Source organism: Bison bison, unplaced genomic scaffold (assembly GCF_000754665.1).
Source record: "Bison bison bison isolate TAMUID 2011002044 unplaced genomic scaffold, Bison_UMD1.0 scf7180017864082, whole genome shotgun sequence".
Taxonomy (NCBI): domain Eukaryota; kingdom Metazoa; phylum Chordata; class Mammalia; order Artiodactyla; family Bovidae; genus Bison; species Bison bison.
Window position 1 is genome coordinate 367011 of NW_011494654.1, and position 21436 is coordinate 388446.

Genomic DNA, 21436 nt, shown 5'->3' on the forward strand with positions numbered 1-21436 from the left:
TGTGATCTCTCCATTTTCATTTCTAATTTTATTGATTTGATTTTTCTCCCTTTGTTTCTTGATGAGTCTGGCTAATGGTTCATCAGTTGTATTTATCCTTTTTGGCCACAGCAATCAGAGAAGAAAAAGAAATAAAAGGAATCCAAACTGGAAAAGAAGTAAAACTCTCACTGTTTGCAGATGACATGATCCTCTACATAGAAAACCCTAAAGACTCCACCAGAAAATTACTAGAATTAATCAATGAATATAGTAAAGTTGCAGGATATAAAATCAACACACAGAAATCCCTTGCATTCCTATACACTAATAATGAGAAAATAGAAAAAGAAATTAAGGAATCAATTCCATTCACCATTGCAACAAAAAGAATAAAATACTTAGGAATATATCTACCTAAAGAAACTAAAGACCTATATATAGAAAACTATAAAACACTGGTGAAAGAAATCAAAGAGGACACTAATAGATGGAGAAATATACCATGTTCATGGATTGGAAGAATCAATATAGTGAAGATGGGTATACTACCCAAAGCAATTTATAGATTCAATGCAATCCCTATCAAGCTACCAACAGTATTTTTCACAGAGCTAGAACAAATAATTTCACAATTTGTATGGAAATACAAAAAACCTCAAATAGCCAAAGCTATCTTGAGAAAGAAGAATGGAACTGGAAGAATCAACCTGCCTGACTTCAGGCTCTACTACAAAGCCACAGTCATCAAGACAGTATGGTACTGGCACAAAGACAGAAATATAGATCAATGGAACAAAATAGAAAGCCCAGAGATAAATCCAAGCACATATGGACACCTTATCTTTAACAAAGGAGGCAAGAATATACAATGGATTAAAGACAATCCCTTTAACAAGTGGTGCTGGGAAAACTGGTCAACCACTTGTAAAAGAATGACACTAGAGCACTTTCTAACACCATACACAAAAATAAACTCAAAATGGATTAAAGATCTAAATATAAGACCAGATACTATAAAACTCCTAGAGGAGAACATAGGCAAAACACTCTCTGACATACATCACAGCAGGATCCTCTATGACCCACCTCCCAGAATATTGGAAATAAAAGCAAAGATAAACAAATGGGACCTAATTAACCTTAAAAGCTTCTGCACAACAAAGGAAACTATAAGCAAGGTGAAAAGACAGCCTTCAGAATGGGAGAAAATAATAGCAAATGAAGCAACTGACAAACAACTAATCTCAAAAATATACAAGCAACTCCTGCAGCTCAATTCCAGAAAAATAAATGACCCAATCAAAAAATGGGCCAAAGAACTAAATAAACAGTTCTCCAAAGAAGACATACAGATGGCTAACAAACACATGAAAAGATGCTCAACATCACTCATTATCAGAGAAATGCAAATCAAAACCACTATGAGATACCATTTCATGCCAGTCAGAATGGCTGTAGTCCAAAAGTCTACAAGCAATAAATGCTGGAGAGGGTGTGGAGAAAAGGGAACCCTCTTACACTGTTGGTGGGAATGCAAACTAGTACAGCCACTATGGAGAACAGTGTGGAGATTCCTTAGAAAACTGGAAATAGAACTGTCATATGACCCAGCAATCCCACTGCTGGGCATACACACCGAGGAAACCAGAATTGAAAGAGACACGTGTACCCCAATGTTCATCACAGCACTGTTTATAATAGCCAGGACATGGAAGCAACCTGGATGTCCATCAGCAGATGAATGGACAAGAAAGCTGTGGTACATACACACAATGGAGTATTACTCAGCCATTAAAAAGAATACATTTGAATCAGTTCTAATGAGGTGGATGAAACCAGAACCTATTATATGGAGTGAAGTAAGCCAGAAAAAAAAAATCAATACAGTATACTAACGCATATATATGGAATTTAGAAAGATGGTAACGATAACCCTGTATGTGAGAAAGCAAAAGAGACACAGATGTATAGAACAGTCTTTTGAACTCTGTGGGAGAGGGCAAAAGTGGGATGATTTGGGAGAATGCCATTGAAACATGTATAATATCATATGTGAAACGAATCGCCAGTCCAGGTTCAATGCATGATACAGGATGCTCGGGGCTGGTGCACTGGGATGACCCAAAGGGATGGTATGGGGAGGGAGGTGGGAGGGGGGTTCAGGATGGGGAACACGTGTACACCCGTGGTGGATTCATGTCGATGTATGGCAAAACCAATACAATATTGTAAAGTAATTAGCCTCCAATTAAAATAAATAAATTTATTTTCTTTTTAAAAAAAGGGCTACATGTGAGGATAAGTCAGTACAAACCAATCTGATGATTTAAGCTTATTCTATCATTTCTCTCCCAGCAGCACTCTTCTGTTCTCAGATTCTTCCTTCAGCTATAATAGAGTTGATCAGTTCCTCCACAGTGATACCACATACCTAGTACATAACAACTTTATTATACTGCTGATCACATCTCAAGCCATAAGTGAAAATGAGCTTTTTGTTGTTGTTGTCATTGTCATTAAGCTAACATTTTCTGCCTTTGTAGGTTCAAAGTACAATACAAAATACTAGATAGATAAAGGAAAATAAAACACTGTCCAAGAAGAAAACCTCCAAAGAAAAGTTATGCTTCTTGTAATACATTCTTTTATTCCTTCTAAGACATATTTTTTCATATTTTAACATATTTAATTTCACTGTGCATCTCATCATATGTGGTATGAAATTTACGAATAGCCTACAGTCGATAGCACATAAACATCTAGGGAAATGGTACTAGTAACTTTAGGGACATCACCCCTTCTAACCACCTTCATCCAGTCACAGCCAGTGACCTACCTCCTACTTCCTCTGAAATCTGTATCCCACATCACTACCCTCAAGTCTTACTGCCCCTGACACTTAATTAGGTCAGGTCTAGATCAGCTATGAGGCTTTCAACTGAGACTAATACTAAACCCACCTCAAACTGGCTTAAGCAAAGAGTAAATACATCACCTCATGAAACAGGAAATTTAGAGGCAAGGCAGTTTCTGGCTTGATTGACTCAGCACCAGCTCAGTGTCTTCAAGGACCTGGGCACTTTCAGCCTCTCTGACTTGGCTCATCCTCTGGCTGAGGATAAAATGTCCTCTGGTGTTCTAAGCAGCACGTGTGCAATAGTTTTATGGGTCTACCATAACAGAATACCACAGACAGGTGGGGACAGGGAGCCTAAACAGCAGTGTATTTTCTCAGTTCTAGAAGGTACAAATCCAAGGTCAAATGTTGACAGCGCTAATTTCTTCAGAGGCCTCTTTCTTGGCTTGCAGATGGCCACCTTCTCTCTGTGTCCTCACAGGATCTTTCATCTGTGCATGAATCCCTAGTGATCTGTGTGTCATCAAAATGCTTCCTCTTACAAGGATATGAATGAGAGTGGATTGGATCCTCACTTTAACTTCATAACCTCTTTAAAGGCCTGATCCCCAAATGCAGTCATGTTCTGAGGTACTCATAGTTAGGGCTCTGGCATGAATTTGGGGAGAACACAGTTCAACCCATAATAATCTATATTATTTTTATAATTTTTTTGAAGTATAGTTGATTTACAATGATGTGCCACTCTCTGTTGTGCAGCAAATTGACTTAGTTATACACATAGAGGCGATGTTTTAAATACTCTTTTCCATTGTGGTTTATCACAGGATATTGAATATAGTTTCCTGTGTAGTGCCTTTTTTTTATCCATCCTATACATAACACTTTAAAAATGCTAATCCCCAATTCCCAGCCCTTCCCTCCCCACACCTCTCCCCTTTGGCAAACACAGATCTGTTCTCTATGTCTGTGAGTCTGCTTCTGTTTTGTAAATATGTTCATTTATGCCATATTTTGCTTTTGAACTGTGGTGTTGGAGAAGACTCTTGAGAGTCCCTTGGACTGTGGGGAGATCCAACCAGTCCATCCTAAAGGAAATCAGTCCTGGGTGTTCTTTGGAAGGACTGATGCTAAAGCTGAAACTCCAATACTTTGGCCACCTCATGCGAAGTGTTGACTCATTGGAAAAGACTCTGATGCTGTGAAGGATTGGGGGCAGGAGGAGAAGGGGACGACAGAGGATGAGATGGCTGGATGGCATCACCGACTCGATGGACATGAGTTTGAGTGAACTCCAGGAGTTGGTGATGGACAGGAAGGCCTGGCGTGCTGCGGTTCATGGGGTTGCAAAGAGTCGGACATGACTGAGCGACTGAACTGAACTGAACTGATGCTATATTTTAGACTCCATATGTAAGTGGTGTCATATAGTATTTGTCTTTCTCTGACTTACTTCACTTAGTATAATCATCTCTAGATGCATCCATGTTGCTGCAAATGACAGCATTTCATTCTTTTTGTGGCTGAGTAGTATTCCATGGTGCATATGTACCTCATCTTCTTGATCTATTCACCTGTCCATGGACATTTAAGCTGCTTCCATGATCTGGCTATTGTGAATAGTGCTGCTGTGAGCACAAGGGTGCATTTTTTTTTTCAAATCAGTTTTGGATACATTTTTTGATTACTTACTTATTATTTAGCTTCCTCAGATCTTGGGTGCAGCAAGCAGAATCTTCATTGCATTATGAGGGATCTTTCATTGTGGCACACAGGGTCAGAAGTTGTGGCATGTGGGCTCTCTAGTCGTGGCATGCAGGCCTAGTTGTTCTGTGGCATGTGGGAATCTTAGCTTCCTGACCAGGGATCAAGCCCACATCCAGTTCATTGCAAGGTGGATTCTTAACCACTGGACCACCAGAGAAGTCCCCAGGGATGCATGTATCCTTTTGAACTGTAGTTTTGTCCAGATATATACCCAGGAGTGGGCTTCTTGGATCATATGGTAATTCTATTTCTAGTTTTTTGAGAAACCTTCACACTGTTTTCCATCATGGCTGAACTAATATTTCCATCAACAGTTTAAGAGGGTTCCTTTTTCTCCACACAGTCTCCAGGATTTGTTGTTTGTAGACTTTTTAATGATGACTGGTGTGAGGTGGTACCTCACTGTAGTTTTAGTTGCATTTTTCTAATAATTCGTGATATTGAGCATCTCTCCATATACCACCTGGCCATCTGCATGTCTTCTTTGGAAAAATGTCTATTAAGATCTGTCCATTTTTCTATCAGACAACCCGTAATAAACTATAAGACTAAGGAATATCCAGAGAAAAAACAGGGATCACTTCCTCTGGCTCTTTTGCAGAAGAAATGAAGTTTTTCCCAGAGGCCCCAGCACACTTTTCATCAGGTCTCATTGGGCAGAGACAGGACACACGCCTGCTCCTGAGCCAGTCTCTGGCCAGAAGGCTGGAACTACTTTGACTGCCTCAAACAAATCATCTGGACATTGGATGGCACTGTAGAACAAAGTCCTGCTGAGGTCTCCATTCCTGAAATGGCCTCCTGCCCCTTCCTAATCCTCACTGTGTTCAGTGTTGGCCCCTTCCAACCCCTTCCCCACATTGCTGCCAGTAAGGGTCCTTGTAAACCACAAGCTCCTCCACAGTCCTACTAAGAATACGCATGGCATCAGCTGGAGCACCAGGCTCAACCTCCACACCGTGGAATTGGATCAGTTATCAACTGTGGCACAAAAAGCCACTCTAAACCCAGGGGCTTAACACAGTGAGGACCCTTTCTTTTGCTCCTGAGTCTACAGTTCGAGCAGAGCTCAGTGGGGACAGCTTGTTTCTGCCACACATGGTGTCACTGGGACATTTGAAGGCCTTCTTACTCCTTCTCTCTTCCCTCAGTGACCTTCTTCCCCCAGCACCTCAACTGTGCCTTCTCTTTTCCTACTCTCCCTTCCTCTTCTCCTCCTTGCTTTCGTGACCCCTTCTACCTTTTCCCTTTCCTCTTTCTCTGGCCCCCCTTGTCCCCATTTCTCATAAGCAATCAGTTGTCATCAATCATTCAGCGTCCCACCCTGGACAGTGCACCATGGGACCTGGGATAGATTTCAGATCAGGCCTCTGCCTCCTCCATATCTCTTCCAGAATTATTATAAAGAGACAGGTAGAGTGATCACAAATCACACAGCTTCTAGGTTTGTTTTTTCTCTCAATCTCTTCAATTTTTTCCCTAATCTTTATCTTCCTGAATTGGCAGCTCCTAACTCAAGTCTTAGTTAGCACTTTCATTTTTGCCTCAGGCTTTCCTGTATGGAGGACCCAGGCTAAGATAAATAGCACTAGAACTGGTTCTGGAAACAGGCTGTCAGGATGGGCTTTAGAGTCAAGTGGCTCACAGATCTGATAGAAAGACTGACCGATTGCTGCTGGTCTCTGGGATTCTGTGAATGTTTGGTACTTGCCCTCTGTACCTTTCTCTTCCTCATTTTGTGCATTTTATGAGTTTTAGATCAATTTCTCTCACACTGAACTTCCCTGTGAACCAGAAGATAGGAATCGGGAGAGAAGTTAAGAGAGAAACGTAGACCCAGCAGGGAACATTAGAACACTGGCCATGAAGAAGGGATAGACAAAGTGAGGGATGTGTTAGGAGGTGGTGATTGTAGCCCCTGATCTTTCCACTACCAGACATCCTAAACTGGGGAGACAAGGAAAAGTTTGAGACTGGATTGTGTCTGGCAGCAAGCTGGAAGTGTTGAAATGTACAGAAGAGTTAGTAAGAATGTAAAAGAAGGATAAAAATTGATTCTGATATATTATTACTTTTTGTGAATTTAAATTCACCATCAATCACCAGTCCATAGAAAGATAATTCAAAATGTACCTTAGGCAAAAGAAAACAGATGTGTTTACAAAGAGAATAGTGGGGATAAAAGCCCTGACCCCTGTCACCCTTTCCAGCCCAACTTCTCTAAGTGAATTGTTTATGCTTTATTGTTAAAAAAAATAACAAAAAGAATGTAAAAATTAGCACAAATACAGGAAAGGATATAAGGCATAAATATACAGTTTAGTGAATTACAAAAAAAGCAAAGACTTATGAAACTACCATCCTGCTTAAGAAAAACAAGGTTTCCAGAGCTCCAAAAATAGTACTTCCAGATAACAAACCCTTTCTAAGTCATACCTTGGAGCTGTTTTGCAGATACTGAAACTCCACCAGGTGGAAGAATTTAACTGTATGCCAACCACAAGCATATTGACCCCAGACCAGGTGGAACCAGAAGGTGGATGATGTTGATTCCCAGTAACTTCACCATCAACCAATTAGATGAAAGTCCACCCGCTGATCCTGCACCCTGCAACTCCTTTCCTCACCCTGTCTTTAAAAACTTTTCCCTGAAAGCCACTGGGGAACTCGGGCATTTTGTGGGCATTAGCTACCTAAACTCCTTGCTGAGCACGTGCAGTAAATGTTGTACTTTCCTTCACCACAGCTCCATGTCAGCGGATTGGCTTCCCTGCACGTAGGCCAGCAGACTCAAGTTTGGTTTTATAACACCCTGACATGAGGAGAGAGAAAAAAGGCAAGAGGTGACAAAAAATGAGTAGGAAAAAAAAGAATAAAGGAGCAAAATGTGAAGTCAGGAATGTGCTAGTAAGGGACAAAGATTTACTAAGGAAGTGAAAGCAAAAGAAGATACTAGAGAAAAAGCAAATACAGGTGACTCTTGAACAATACAGATTTGATTTGTGTTGGTCAACTTATATGCAGGTTTCCTTGACACAATACTACACCATCCATGACTCACTGAATCTGCAGCTGCTGACCACAAACTCAGAAACCGCAGATATGGAGGAACCATGGTACAGAGGGCCAAGTATGAGCTAACCAACTGTGCAGGGGGTTGGTGCCCACGGGTTGTTCAAGGGTTAACTATATATTAACAGTAGATGACCTAGTACCATACAAGCCAAGTTTAGGCAAGAACAACCACAGGGCTTTCACTTCACCCTCCAGCCAGGACAGCTGCTGCCCAAACCAAAAAAAGCCCCAAAAACTCAGCTGTGGCTGCAGTTGTCCCCTCAGAAGGATTCAAGGGGCAGACTTGTAGGACTCAGCCTTTCATACGGGGATCTGGCACTGTCTCCCAGTAGATTGGGTCAAAACTGAGTTGACTTGGAGGACTCCCAGCTACTTTTCAGTGAATGTCTTGGTATTGTGAGAACCCTCCCCAACACACACACACTGCAACACGTACTAGAATCATTGTAGAGACACTGTCTTGAGTGTCAAAGCTGGAGGAATAAAGGAAATGGACAGCTGTGACCTTAATCTCTCTTTTACTACTGAATCTAAGTAATCTATTATTCTTTAAGATATTTATGTTGAGGACTTTACTTGATTAGCTAATAATAGTATGTTACAAAAAATTCATAAGAATCATTTTCCTCTGCCCATCAGCCTCATACTAGGGTCTCCAGAAATGGGCAAACTTGTGTTCAAGAACTTGGAGTTGTGACTTGAAGTTCCAAACTCAGAATGTTCAAAGAGGTATTCACCAGAATGAGAGGTATTGTTTCAAAACATCCCTTCAGGTCTTCAGGTCCCGGCCAATTTGTAAATAGAGTCAAAGAAATTCAAAACCACAAAATGCACAAAGTGATATAATTTATTCCCCTCCCCTCCTTGTTAACATTCTATTTTTCCATCTCTGAGGGTCTGGGCTTAGGAGCTGGCTTCTGTGTCTCACACCACACAGCTCTCAGCAGTAGAACAGGAGCACTGCTGCCTCAGTGATCTCCCGGCTGGAGCTGTAACCCCAGTGAGCTCCATATCCATTCCAGTCAAAGGAGGAGAAATCCCCACACTGCAAGGGACTGCTCTCTGGGAAGAATCCTCCTCCACCGACGCAGTGCTGGGGGCAGGGAGTAGACACAGTGAGGGGTTGCCTGTGGACACACCAGTGAGCTCTTAATGGTCGAATCCCCTGTAATTTTGGTCCTTCTCCTACTTGGCCTTGACTCTTCCCCTGCACAGAACTAACTCTCCAGTGGACTCTGAAATCAAGTTCTCCTGAATTCCTTTTTACCTTCTTTCCCATTTATTCTCAGGCCCCTCAGCTCACCTCTTTTCCTTAATCATTCCCCCAATGCTATTCCTCACAGCTCTGTCCACTTCTCACTCTCTCAATGAGGCTCATCTTCTCCCCTGACTTTTGCTAACACCAGCATAATCATACATTGTCATGATGCTCCTAAATTTCAGAGGGCAGCCAGTTATTTTCTGCATTTGAAACCCCATATCCAACTGTCACATGGATGTCTCCACCCACATATCTTTAGATCTAAAACTCCACTTGAGCAAAACAAAATAATTATCTCTTGCTGTCCTTGAATCTATTCCTCTCTCATCACACATCTTAACTGATAGCATCCAGTCACCCAAAACAAAACCCTGAAGTCTGTTTGGTCTTCATCACTTGCCATCTCCCATATTCGTTTAATCATCAAGAACTGTTGATTCTACCATCTATCCACCCATCCTTACTCTTTCAGCTTTATCAACAACACCCTAGCTCAAGTCCTTGGTGTCTCACATCTGCACCTTTACACCTGCCTCATGGACTCATTGACTCTTATTTCCCTGCTCTTGAATCCATGTCTCCCCCTCCTTGCTAAACCAAAGTGATCAGGTCACTAATCTGGTCAAACTCCTCTGATGTGTCCCGTCACCTATAACATAAACTCTATGTCCTGAACATAATGCAAAAGCCCCTCCTTGCCCTACTTCCTACAAGTATTTTCAGCTCTTGATTCTACACCATGTGCATACCATGATACAATTTACACAACAGCTCACTGCCCCCTCAACACACCATGGTATCAAATCCCAGTGATTTTGAACATGTCAGTCATTCATCCTCAAAGGACACTATTTGCCCCTTGTTGCCTGTTGAACTCTACGCACATCTTTTGATATTCACCAAAAATGTCACCTTCCTGCAGAATCAACTGTGTGTCATTAGTAGAGGTAGAAGCTCCTGTATTGTGTCCCCAGGGCCCTTTGTTTATGTTGCTATCTCAGGCGATACCACATGAGATTGCAATTGTGCGTTTACAAATCCTAACCACTTGAGTTTCTTAAGATGACTCTGTCAGCTTACAGTTCTAATACCCAGCACTTTGTAGGTACCCTCCCATGTATTTTTGAGTCAGTACATACAGGGGTAAATGCAAATGGGAACTTATGAACAGAATAAGGATTCACGGAATCCACAGTAGCGGGGGACACACCCAACACCACTCCCAGGACCGACACACACATGATCCTCCAGATCAGAATCTAGGGGCCATGTCGTGAGGGCACAGCTGCCTCTTTTTGACTGACACATGGACAAACTGATCATTGCAGCAGGAAGTGAAGATGTCCTTAACTTCAGGGTCGCATTTCTCAGCCTGACAGGTGTGGAAGGAAACATTGTGAGTGAGCATGCTCGTCCTTAGAGCTCTGACTCCCTTTTCCTCCTGCCCCTCCAGTCACAAAACGTCCCTCAGAGACACTCTCCAGCTGGCACACCTCTGCTGCTCACTTCTACAAGACGGAAGATACAACAAAAACATAAAGATTCTCGAAGTTAATAAGAATACTAGATAATATCTCAATATATGAAAATACTACTTAAACACAGCATAAAAGTACTAATAATACATGAGAATATAGATAAATTGTACTTTGATGAAGTAAATTATGTCTAATGGTTAAAGGTACAAACTATCACTTATAAATTAAGTTCCTGGGGATGTAATATACAGTATGCTTCCTATAGTCATAATATTATGGTGTACATTGAAAAATTATAAAAGGGTAGATGTTAAAAGTTTTCCTCAGAAGAAAAAAGAATTTGTAGCTATGTGTGGTAGTAGATGTTGACTAGACTTATTCTGATGATCATTTCACAATACATAAAAATATAAAATCATTATGGTACACACCTGAAACTAACATGATATTACATATTGATTACATTTCAAGTAGAAATAATAGTAACAATTTTAAAATTATGTCCACAAAATACCAGCAAAAGAAGAAAAATGCAAGCTACAGAGACATACACCAATATACCCCATAAGGGGTTGTGCACACAAGCACACACACAAGCCATGATTCTTCCCAAAACTCACGTGCTCAGTGTTACAGCCAGTAACTCTCATCCCAGTACACAGGGCATGGGCTGCTCTCTCATTGTTAAACACCCTGAACTGGATAAATCCTGCAACAAATTCTCCTGGAAAAGAAGAGGCAGAGAAAGGGTCAAGGATTCAAAGGATGAACTGAAAACAGCTTCCTTTTGACCAGCCCAAGGATTCCATAAATCAACAGGTCAGGTTATAGCCTAGCACTCCAAGCTACAGGGATGAAACCCAGTGCACCCTGGCTCTGAACTTCACTGGAAGAGACCTTCCCTCCATCTGGAGTAACAGGACCAAGGCTCGTGTTCACAAGAGTCATTTGTCTGCCTAAAGCTCATAGGTGAAATTAATAATCCACTGAGAGATCAGCAAGAAGACCTTCAGAGGTCCAGCAGGAATAAGCAATTATAAGAAGTGGCCATATGTTTCTGCTAGCACACTTCTCATCCAATTACCATGACGTTAACATAAAATGACTCATTTTCCCACCAAAAACTTAAGTCTGTGGCTTCTTTAAAATAATAGCTATCCATCATTTGTTGTTCAGTCACTAAATCACGTTGGACTCTTTGCAACCCAATAGGCTGCAGCACACCAAGCTTCCCTGTCCTTCGCCATCTCCCCGAGTTTGCTCAAACTCGTATCCATTGAGTAGATGGTGCCATCCAACCATCTCATCCTCTGTCATCCCCTTCTCTTCTTGCTCTCAATCCTTCCCCAGATCAGAGTTTTTTCCAATGAGTCAGCTCTTCCCATCAAATGACCAAATTGTTGGAACTTCAGCTTCAGCATCAGCCTTTCCAATGAACATTCAGGGCCAATTTCCTTTAGGATTCATTGGTTTGATCTCCTTGCTGCCCAAGGGACTTTCAAGAGTCTTCTCCAACACCACAGTGCAAAAGCATCAATTCTTTAGCACTCAGTCTTCTTTATGGTCCAACTCTCACAACCATACATGACTACTGGGAAAACTAGAGCTTTGCTTGTACAGATCTTTGTCTGAAAAGTGATGTCTCTGCTTTTTAATACACTGTCTAGGTTTGTCATAGTTTTCCTTCTTCCAAGGAGCAAGCGTCTTTTAATTTCATGGCTGCAGTCACTGTCTGCAGTGATACGGGAGCCCAAGAAAATAAAGTCTGTCACTCTTTCCACTTTTTCTCCTTCTATTTCCCATGAAGTAATAGGACAGAATGCCATAATCTTAGTTTTTTGAATGCTGAGCTTTAAGCCAGCTTTTTTACTCTCCTCTTTCACCTTCATCAAAAGGTTCTTTAGTTCCTCTTCACTTTATGCCATTAAAGTGCTATCATCGACATAACTGAGGTTGTTGATAATTCTCCAGGTAATCTTGATTTCAGCTTGTTGATTCATCCAGCTTGGCATTTCACATGATGCACCCTACATAAAAGTTAAATAAGCAGGGTGACAATATATAGCCTTGACCTACTCCTTTCCCAATTTTGAACCAGGCTGTTGTTCCATGTCTGGTTCTAACTGTCGCCTCTTGATCTACATACGGATTTCTCAGAAGACAGGTAAGGTGATTTGGTGTTCCCATCTTTGTAAATATTTTCCACGGGTTTCTGTGATCCACAAAAAGGCTTTAGCATAGTCGATGAAGCAGAAGTAGATGTTTTTCTGGAATTGCATTACTTTTTTTATGATGCAGTGGCTGTTGGCAGTTTGATCTCTGGTTCCTCTGCCTTTTCTAAATCTAGTTTGTATACCTGGAAGTTCTTGGTTCAAGTACTATTGAAGCCTAGCTTGAAGGATTTTGAGCATTACCTTGTTAGCGTGTGAAATGAGCACAATTGGGCAGTAACTTGAATATTTTTGGCATTGCCTTTCTTTGGGATTGGAATGAAAATTGACCATTTCCAGTCCCATGGCCAATGTTGAGATATTCAAATTTGCTGGCATATTGAGTGCAGCACTTTAACAGCATCATCTTTTAAGATTTCAAACAGCTCAGCTGGAATTCTAGCACCTCCACTAGCTTTCTATATAGTAATGCTTCCTAAGACCTACTTAACTTTGTACTCTATGATTTCTGCCTCCAGGTGAGTGATGACACCATCATGGTTTTCCAGATCACTTAGACCTTTTTAATATAGTTTTTCTATGTATTCTTGCCACCCCTTCTTAATCTCTTCTCTTTTTATTAGGTCCTTGTTGTTTCCATCCTTTATTGTGCCCATCTTTGCATGAAATGTTTCCTTGAAGAGACCTCTAATCTTTTCCATTCTATTGGTTTTTTCTATTTCTTTGCATTGTTCCCTTAAGAAGGCTTTCTTATCTCTTCTTACTATTCTTTGTTCCTCTGCATTCAGTTGGGTATATTGTTCCCTTTCTCCTTTGCCTTTCGCTTCTCTTTGTTTCTCAGCTATTTTCTAAACTCTATTTTCTAAACAAAAATATTCAAATTACTGCACAATTGTACTCATTTCACATGCTAGCAAGGTAATGCTTAACATCCTTCAAGCTAGGCTTCATCAGTACATGAACCGAGAACTTCCAGATGTACAAGCTGGATTTAGAAAAGGCCTCCTCAAACAACCATTTTGCCTTCTTGCATTTTTTTTTCTTTGAAATGATTTTGGTCACCACCTTTGGTACAATGTTATGAGCATCTGTCCATAGTTCTTTAGGCACTCTGTCTACCAGATCTAATCCCTTGAATCTATTTGTAACTTCCACTGTATAATCATAAGGAATTTTATTTAAATCATTCCTGAATGTCTTGATGTTTTTTCCCTACTTTCTTCAATTTAAGCCTTACGTTTACAATAAGGAGATCATGATCTGACCCACTGTCAGCTCTAGGTCTTCTTTTTGCTGACTGTATAGAGCTTCTCCATCTTTGGCTGCAGAGAACATAATCTGATTTTGGTATTGATAAGCTGGTGATACCCATGTGCAGAGTTGTGTTCTGTGTCATTGGAAGAGGGTGTTTGCTATGACCAGTGTGTTCTTTTGGCAAAACTCTGTTAGCTTTTTCCCTGCTTCATTCTGTACTCCAAGGCCAAACTTGCCTGTTACTCCAGTTATCTCTTGACTTCCTACTGTTGCATTCCAATGCCCATGATGAAAAGTACATCTTTTTTGGTGTTAGTTCTAGAAGGTCTTGTAGGTCTTCATGGAACTGGTCAACTTCAGCTTCTCTATTCTATTCATCATTACAAAAACAAATTTTTCACACCACTTTGCTATTTGTTTTTGCCTCTGAACTTTAACTTACCTCTTTCCTTAACTATTATAAGAGTCATAAAGGGTATTGGTTAAGAAGACTGAGCTTGTATCCTCTGCAATGGAGAAGAGTAATACTAACTTCATTCTTTTCTCATGATGATAAAATAACACAAAATCATGTTAAGTTCCTATATTACACCATGGTACACTGTATGTGTTCAATACATGCTAGCAATCATTAACTGTTGCTAGTTACACTTACCCTAAGAGAGCAGGGAAGAGCTGATGACTGGGCTTGGGAAAGAAGTACTCACGCTGACCATCTGGTGAGTAATAAGATGCAGTTTTCTCAGCATCACCAAAGTCATAGTCAACGGAATGGCTGGGCCATTGTCAGTCCAGCACTTCTCTGCTCCGTATTTCACTGGGTATTTCTACAGAGACCAAAATACAGATTGTGTGAGGACAAGCAGGAGATGTAATGCCCTCAGGTGTCATTTTCAGATCAGCCTTAAAATACTAATTCCTCCCCACCCGCCCACCATGATAACTGTGTCCAACAACCTCGAGTCCCTCTCTCTTCTGCCATATGCTTCTTCCCTTGCTTGGCTCAGAACTCCCAAGAGAGATAGACCGTGAGTTCACTTGACCCAGAGCTGGAATAAAGAGCCAAGAACAAGCACCTGCTAGGGATATGGGACCCAGACCAGATTTATTCTCACCAAAACCTCCTGGCTCTCAGCTCACCAAAAGAAGTGCCCCCACCCCCAGCCAGCAGCACCATGTACCTGGTAGAATCCAAACAGATTGTACCCCAGTCTCCAGAGGAAGCCAGTCTTAGTGTGGTACCTCAGCAGGGAGCTGTTCCTCCAGTGCTGCAGGGGGGACTTGTTGGGCACATGCCAGATGCCCAGGTCCTGGGCCTGGATGTCGTAGTAACCAGGGTTCTGCAGAGGGACACACACTCAGTGTGACCAGCCCAGGAGGTGCCACCAGCCAAAGACCCACACACAGCCCTCACTTGAGCTGAGAGCTCAGGTCTCCAGGAGGCCAGGTGCTCAGCATGCTCAGACCCCCACCCTTCCAGAAGATGATGAGGCCCCACCACCCAAACAGCCTTGGTGGGAAGAAGCTGTGATTCAAGACATGGACTTCTGTCTTTTTCCTTCTCCAGCCCCACCTCCACATCCCCATCTCCCACCCTCCCTTCCACATGCTCTGCTCCAGCCACACCCCGCTACCACCCTTTCCCACCTGGAAATTCAGTGCCACCCACCTTGTAGTCATCGCTGGTGGCAGCCTCTGCAGACCCAAATGTGTTGTAATTGGCCCAGTTGCCGTCACCCTCTGGGTAGTCAGCCCTGTTGCTCTGCTGACTGGACCAGCGATCGCCCACCGTGCATTTCCCAAGCATGCGGTTCTCATGGACACTGGCCACCAGGGTCCAGCCGCCACCCCCAGAGGTCATGTCACAGAAGGTCTGGTAGATGACACCATTCTCAGTGCGGAGGTGATACAGGCCATCTGCAGAGGGAACGAGCCCAGAGACCCCCTTTCTGAGACCACAGGGTCCATCTTAGGCCTCACAATCAGAAAGGCTCTGGGAAGTCAGAAATGTATCCTGAAGGCTCTCACACATACCTGCTTATTAGAGGACAATTCTCTATGGGTCATCTAAGAGCAGAAACACTGACTGCCTTTGTTCAAAGGCACCTTTTCAAAGATTTTGTTGAGCAAGTATCCAAGAAGACAGAGATGGTATCTCCCTCTGGATAGAGCCTCCTTCTGACCACTCAAGGCTGATAATAGTGCCCAACCACATCTCAAGTCTACATCAGGATGTGGCCTCTGCAACTCAGAGCAAAGGAGAGGCATGGTCACTGCCAATTTTATGAGATTCAGATTCCTTAAGTGTAGAGTTCCTTTCCTAGACCTAGCCCTAAAGGAGAATAAACTCTCTGATATGAATTTTGTAGTTTCTTTACCAACCCTATCTGTCAACCTCCTTGGAAAACCCACTACATGTACAGATGTCTCCCGTAACATGATCCAAACCCTCAAAATTCCCATTGGAAATCTCCTTGGCTGGACGCTGGAGTCAGATCAGACAGGAGTGGTGAGCACAGCCCTCCTGATCTCCATAACTGGGATCTGCTTAGCTAAAAAGTAACTGAAAGGAGAGGGTACTGGGTTGGTTTATTACTCACCATCTGCCTCACTACAACTTTCTTTGATTTCCTTGCAGCTTCTGGGAAGGAAAGACAGGTAAGGAGCACATTTTTCATCCTCCCAGAACTTCTCAACAGAAGGGATCATTGCTAGAGGATGGGAGAATAATTCTCATTAATATTCAGATGCTACTCACACGCTACTCACACTAGCTTTCCAGGCCATCAACTCTCAGCCCCTTCTTACTTTACCATTTTATCACTGGACTGTGAGGCCCCAGAGGTCAGGATTCTCACAGCTAAGAATACCTGACCACAATCTACTACAGGCTTAACACTTGCATTCTTTTGCTCAACTGTTTAAAAATGAAAACTATCATAGTGCCTGCTACAAGGAAGGGAATTGGGAGGATGAAGACTAGACTAAGTTGTTCCCTGGACACAGCCCTGAATACCATCTCCTTCTGGAAACCCCAAGGCCAAGGCCATAGGAGCAGGAGCCACTAGAAGGAACCACAATCTTCACCACCATGGCTCCCCTTAGCCCCCTCAGCCAAATGCAGAGGCACAGATGGAGCCCCAGGACAGGCCTTAGCTTCAGACCAAACATCCAGAGAGACCAGCAATCAACACTCAGGCCACAGCTCAATTTGGCTGCAAAGTGTGGCTTCTCTGCATCTCCACGACTCCTGCTCTGGGCCAGGACCTCAGCATCCAGCCCAGCTCTATTCCCTCTGCTCCACTGTGCACCTGGGTGAGCTGATGAAACGGCTGCTCCTGAGTGACCTACCTGCACCCCGCCCTCTGGCGGCCAGAGAGAGGAACAGCAGGAGGCAGAATCTGGCCCCTGGCCCCTAAGAAGAAAATGATGCACAACATCATTGGCCGATCCATCATTTTTCATCTCCCCATCCTTGCTGCCTGAACTTTATGAGTAAGGAAACCTCAAATGGGAAGTGATGGCCTCCTGGGCATTCTCAAACCTACTGGAATAACCCTTAAATCCTTAAGGGACCACAGGCTCCTTTCTCTGAAACTCCCCATTCCTGAGACCAAGACCAGACCTGAGCTGGCATTGTGGCTCCCCATACACTCGGATCTTATCTCAGAGTCAGCACAGAAAGCTTCCCCACAGCACGGAGAGCTTCCTCCTTCCTTCCTCACAGATCCCAGAAACCGCGAGTTCCCTGCCAGGTGGAATCTCAGAGCTACTGCCTCTGCAGAGAGTCCTGACATGAGTGAAGTGCTGAGCCTGTGGAGAGAATAAAGCATGTGGGCCCAGCCCACTTTGGGCTGCAAGCCCCGCCCTCAAGCTTTCTACCCTTGAAGGTTCCTGAGGCTCGGCCCCGGCAATGAGAAGGATTGTGTAACTGGAGGGGCAGGACGCAGCACTCTTGGGCACACAGGTAACACTCACCATGAGGAGGGCGAGCCCTGCGGGGTCAGAGCACACACAGTGCTCCCTTCCGTAACAGACTCGGGATGCACGGGACCTCACGGTTCTCCCCTGCAGCCTGTCCTGCTCCCACATCAGTCAGATGCCCGAGGACCTCACACACCTCCCTCAGGTCGTCATCCTTCCAGTCTCTCCCGAAACTTCTCCATGAAGCCTGCCCTGACACCCCCACCCCAGGCAAAGCTGATGGATACTCCCCTGGCCTAATAGGGACTTTGTCACTCTAATTATGACATGTGCCACACTGTCATGTCATTCTGTTGTAATTTTGACGCTAAAATAATTGAAAATTTACAGAATATTGCAAAAATAGTGCAAAGGCACAGATAGCTTCTACCTAGATTCAGCTATAGTTTGTGTTTTACCCAATTTGCCTTAGCACGTGTGCCTTCTCTCTATGCGCATACACAAACTCACACAGGCTGCTTCTGTAAAAACAAATTGAGAGTAAGTTACATATATGAAGACCCTTTCTCTAGATAAATATGTGTTTTCCTAGTAGGGATTTCTCACATATAACCATAGTGAAATTACAATTATGTATCGTTAACTCTTTTTATGTAACAGGTGTTTTTCTAGGGTCCACTAACCTGGGAGTTCTACTCAGCTCAGCTGGCATTCATCAGACTAAAATTTCTCTGGCTTTCATTTCTTCCCATTATTAGGAGATTTCTGTTCACACTGAAGCCCATAATCCCTAGGGGATGTTTTACACTGGCTGACAACTGAATTTCCCCATTCCACACCCAAGCCAGCCCAATTCCTTGAAAGAATCAATGTCAAGGATTCAGAGCACTGACAACTGACCCTGTGACACCTCATTTCCATCACCTCTGCTGCTGGGGCTGCTCTCGGGGTCAGATGCTGATGTTCAGGGAACCGCTTCCTCTCACTCCTGGGCCTCCAGCCCCACATCTCTTTGATGTCCAAGGTGCAGGAGCCATCATGCTTGTTCAGTGCAGAGGAAGGCAAATGCCTTACACCTGTACAAAACCCTATCTATCCAAGGCCTGGAATGTTATTAATAACTTACACTTACCCGTGCACTCTCCTACATCACAACCATCTGAATTTGTTTTCAGAGAGGACAGAGTTGGAGGGAGAGATGGAGAGAGGACTGACCTGTCTCCCATACATCTCTGCTGTTTGCTACAGCCATAAGGAAATGACCACTAATACCACTTAATCAGGCAATTTCTCAGGTAGTCATATGGGTGTTCACTGTGATTAACTCCCTTCTTTTTGGAGGCACAGGAAAGACTGCACCTCTCCTCTGTGAAGTTAAGTGGGCCATGGGATTTGTCCTAGCCAAGAAATGTGAGCAGAAAGGGTCAGTTTCAGGCTGAAGCCTTTACCAGGCAGGGCACAAGTCCACACCATCCTTTTTCCAGCCTCAGGAAATGACCCCATAAAATACGGGGCCCTGGCTTAGTGGTATTTTTATGTCTGATGAGGAAACTAATCTTCGAGGTTGGAAGGATGGTGGTCTGTGGTCTGTTTTAGGGGAAATGCTACATGTGCTGCCTGTGGTGTCTCAGGAGGTGTTTGATGTACAGACTGCACCGGGGCGTTGAAGGAAGACCTCAGGGAAACAACGTCAGCTCTGCGTGTCAGCTGTCTTGGTTCTGTATCACAGAGGGGAGGGTCTGGGAGAAAAACTGGTCTGTTTTGCAAGCAGAAATGAAAGGAATAACAAATTCTGGGTCTTCAATAGGCAAATGCTGTGGAAATTTTTCTTCATAAATCATCTTCAATCAAGGCGCACACACACACACATCCAAGCATGATGTATTTTGGGAGGGATATATATTGTTCCTACATGATATATCAAACTTCTACAATTTGACTAGCAAAATTTGGGAAAATAAAGCAATACATTTGGATGAGTCATCTTCCAGATGTTCAATCTTTGGGCATCAACACACGGCATTATCCTCTGCTGAATACTGTTTCTAACATGGGAGTATTTAGAATAAGTGGCCAAATGTATATTCAGGGATCTCTACCAAAAGGGTTCATGACTACTGGATGAGATCTTCAGCAGCCCATTAAGCTCAGCCTGGGGAGGAGGGGTTCTGACTGCAGTACAGGTTGGGCATGTGCTGACGTTCTGAAATAAAGTGTGCTTAATAACCAAAATGCTAATATTTGGGGTAAAATAACCTGTATTCATGTCTTTAAAAAATGTGAAATCTGAATTTATAATCAGTATATATCTCGAGGAACACTTTGCATTAAAATTTCAAAGTGAATAAAACTACATTCCTTTTTTAAAAAGTCACCATATCTGTTCCTCATTTAAAAGCCCATCCTGATTTTATCCCAGTAAGTACACTAGCATTTCAATTTACAGAATATCACAGTGTACTGGAATACTGAAAGTTTGTATATAAAGAAGGCTGAGAGCCAAAGAATTAATGCTTTCAAATTGTGGTTCTAGAGAAGACTCTTGAAAGTCCCTTGGACTGCAAGGAGATCAAACCAGTCAATCCTAAAGAATATCAACCCGGAATATTCATTGGGAGGACTGATGCTGAAGCTGAAGCTCCAATATTTTGGCCACCTGATGAGAACAGTCAACACATTGGAAAAGACCCTGCTGCTGGGAAAGATTGAGGGCAAAAGGAGAAGAGGGCAGCAGAGGATGAGATGGTTGGATAGCATCTCCAACCCAATGGACATGAGTTTGAGCAAATTCCAGGAGATAGTGAGGGACAGGGAAGCTTGGCTTGCAGCAGTCCATGGGGTCGCAGAGTCAGACACGACTTAGCAACTGAAAAACAACAACAATGGGGTACTGAAAATTTGCCTCGTAGTCACAACATCCTGGTTGCAGACTCAGGTTTTAGAGCTGCCTGTAGTCTACTATTGCAGTTGTTAAATAGTCTTACTTCCAGACATCAGAGGATGTCTTTTCTTGGGTAATTAATCTGGATATATTGAGTAATTCATCCTTGACATTCTCAAAATAGAAAATATTAGGTTATCAGACAAGGGAAACTATCAGCTTTTACTGAGAAATCCTGTAAGAGAAAAATAAATATTTGAATGCAATGTTATCAATTGTGTAATAAAGACTTGCCTCAAAATTATGAAAATACATTGGAGGAAGTGGTTGATTCTGTCACTGGGAAAGTGAGGTAAATCTTTTTTCCGAAAAAAATCATTGACTCCAGTGTATCAGTTCAGTTCAGTTCAGTTCAATTGCTCAGCCGTGTCCGACTCTTTGCGACCCCATGAATCGCAGCACTCCAGGCCTCCCTGTCCATCACCAACTCCCGGAGTTCAATCAGACACGTCCATCGAGTCAGTGATGCCATCCAGCCATCTCATCCTCTGTCGTCCCTTTCTCCTCCTGCCCCCAATCCCTCCCAGCATCAGAGTCTTTTCCAATGAGTCAACTCTTCGCATGAGGTGGCCAAAGTATTGGAGTTTCAGCTTTAGCATCATTCCTTCCAAAGGAATCCCAGGGCTGATCTCCTTCAGAATGGACTGGTTGGATCTCCCCACAGTCCAAGGGACTCTCAAGAGTCTTCTCCAACACCACAGTTCAAAAGCATCAATTCTTCAGCGC

At 43.0% G+C, this 21436-nt stretch overlaps 1 protein-coding gene across 1 annotated transcript; it reads right to left on the reverse strand.

Moving 5' to 3' along the window:
• Nucleotides 1-8621: 8621 nt before the first annotated feature.
• On the reverse strand, nucleotides 8622-17482 carry LOC104987104 (intelectin-1-like). The gene is given in 9 exon segments (XM_010837871.1): nucleotides 8622-8774; nucleotides 11041-11144; nucleotides 14553-14612; nucleotides 14615-14672; nucleotides 15027-15185; nucleotides 15515-15762; nucleotides 16446-16556; nucleotides 17197-17260; nucleotides 17471-17482. Coding segments are annotated over 9 exon segments (969 nt in total).
• Nucleotides 17483-21436: the final 3954 nt, after the last annotated feature.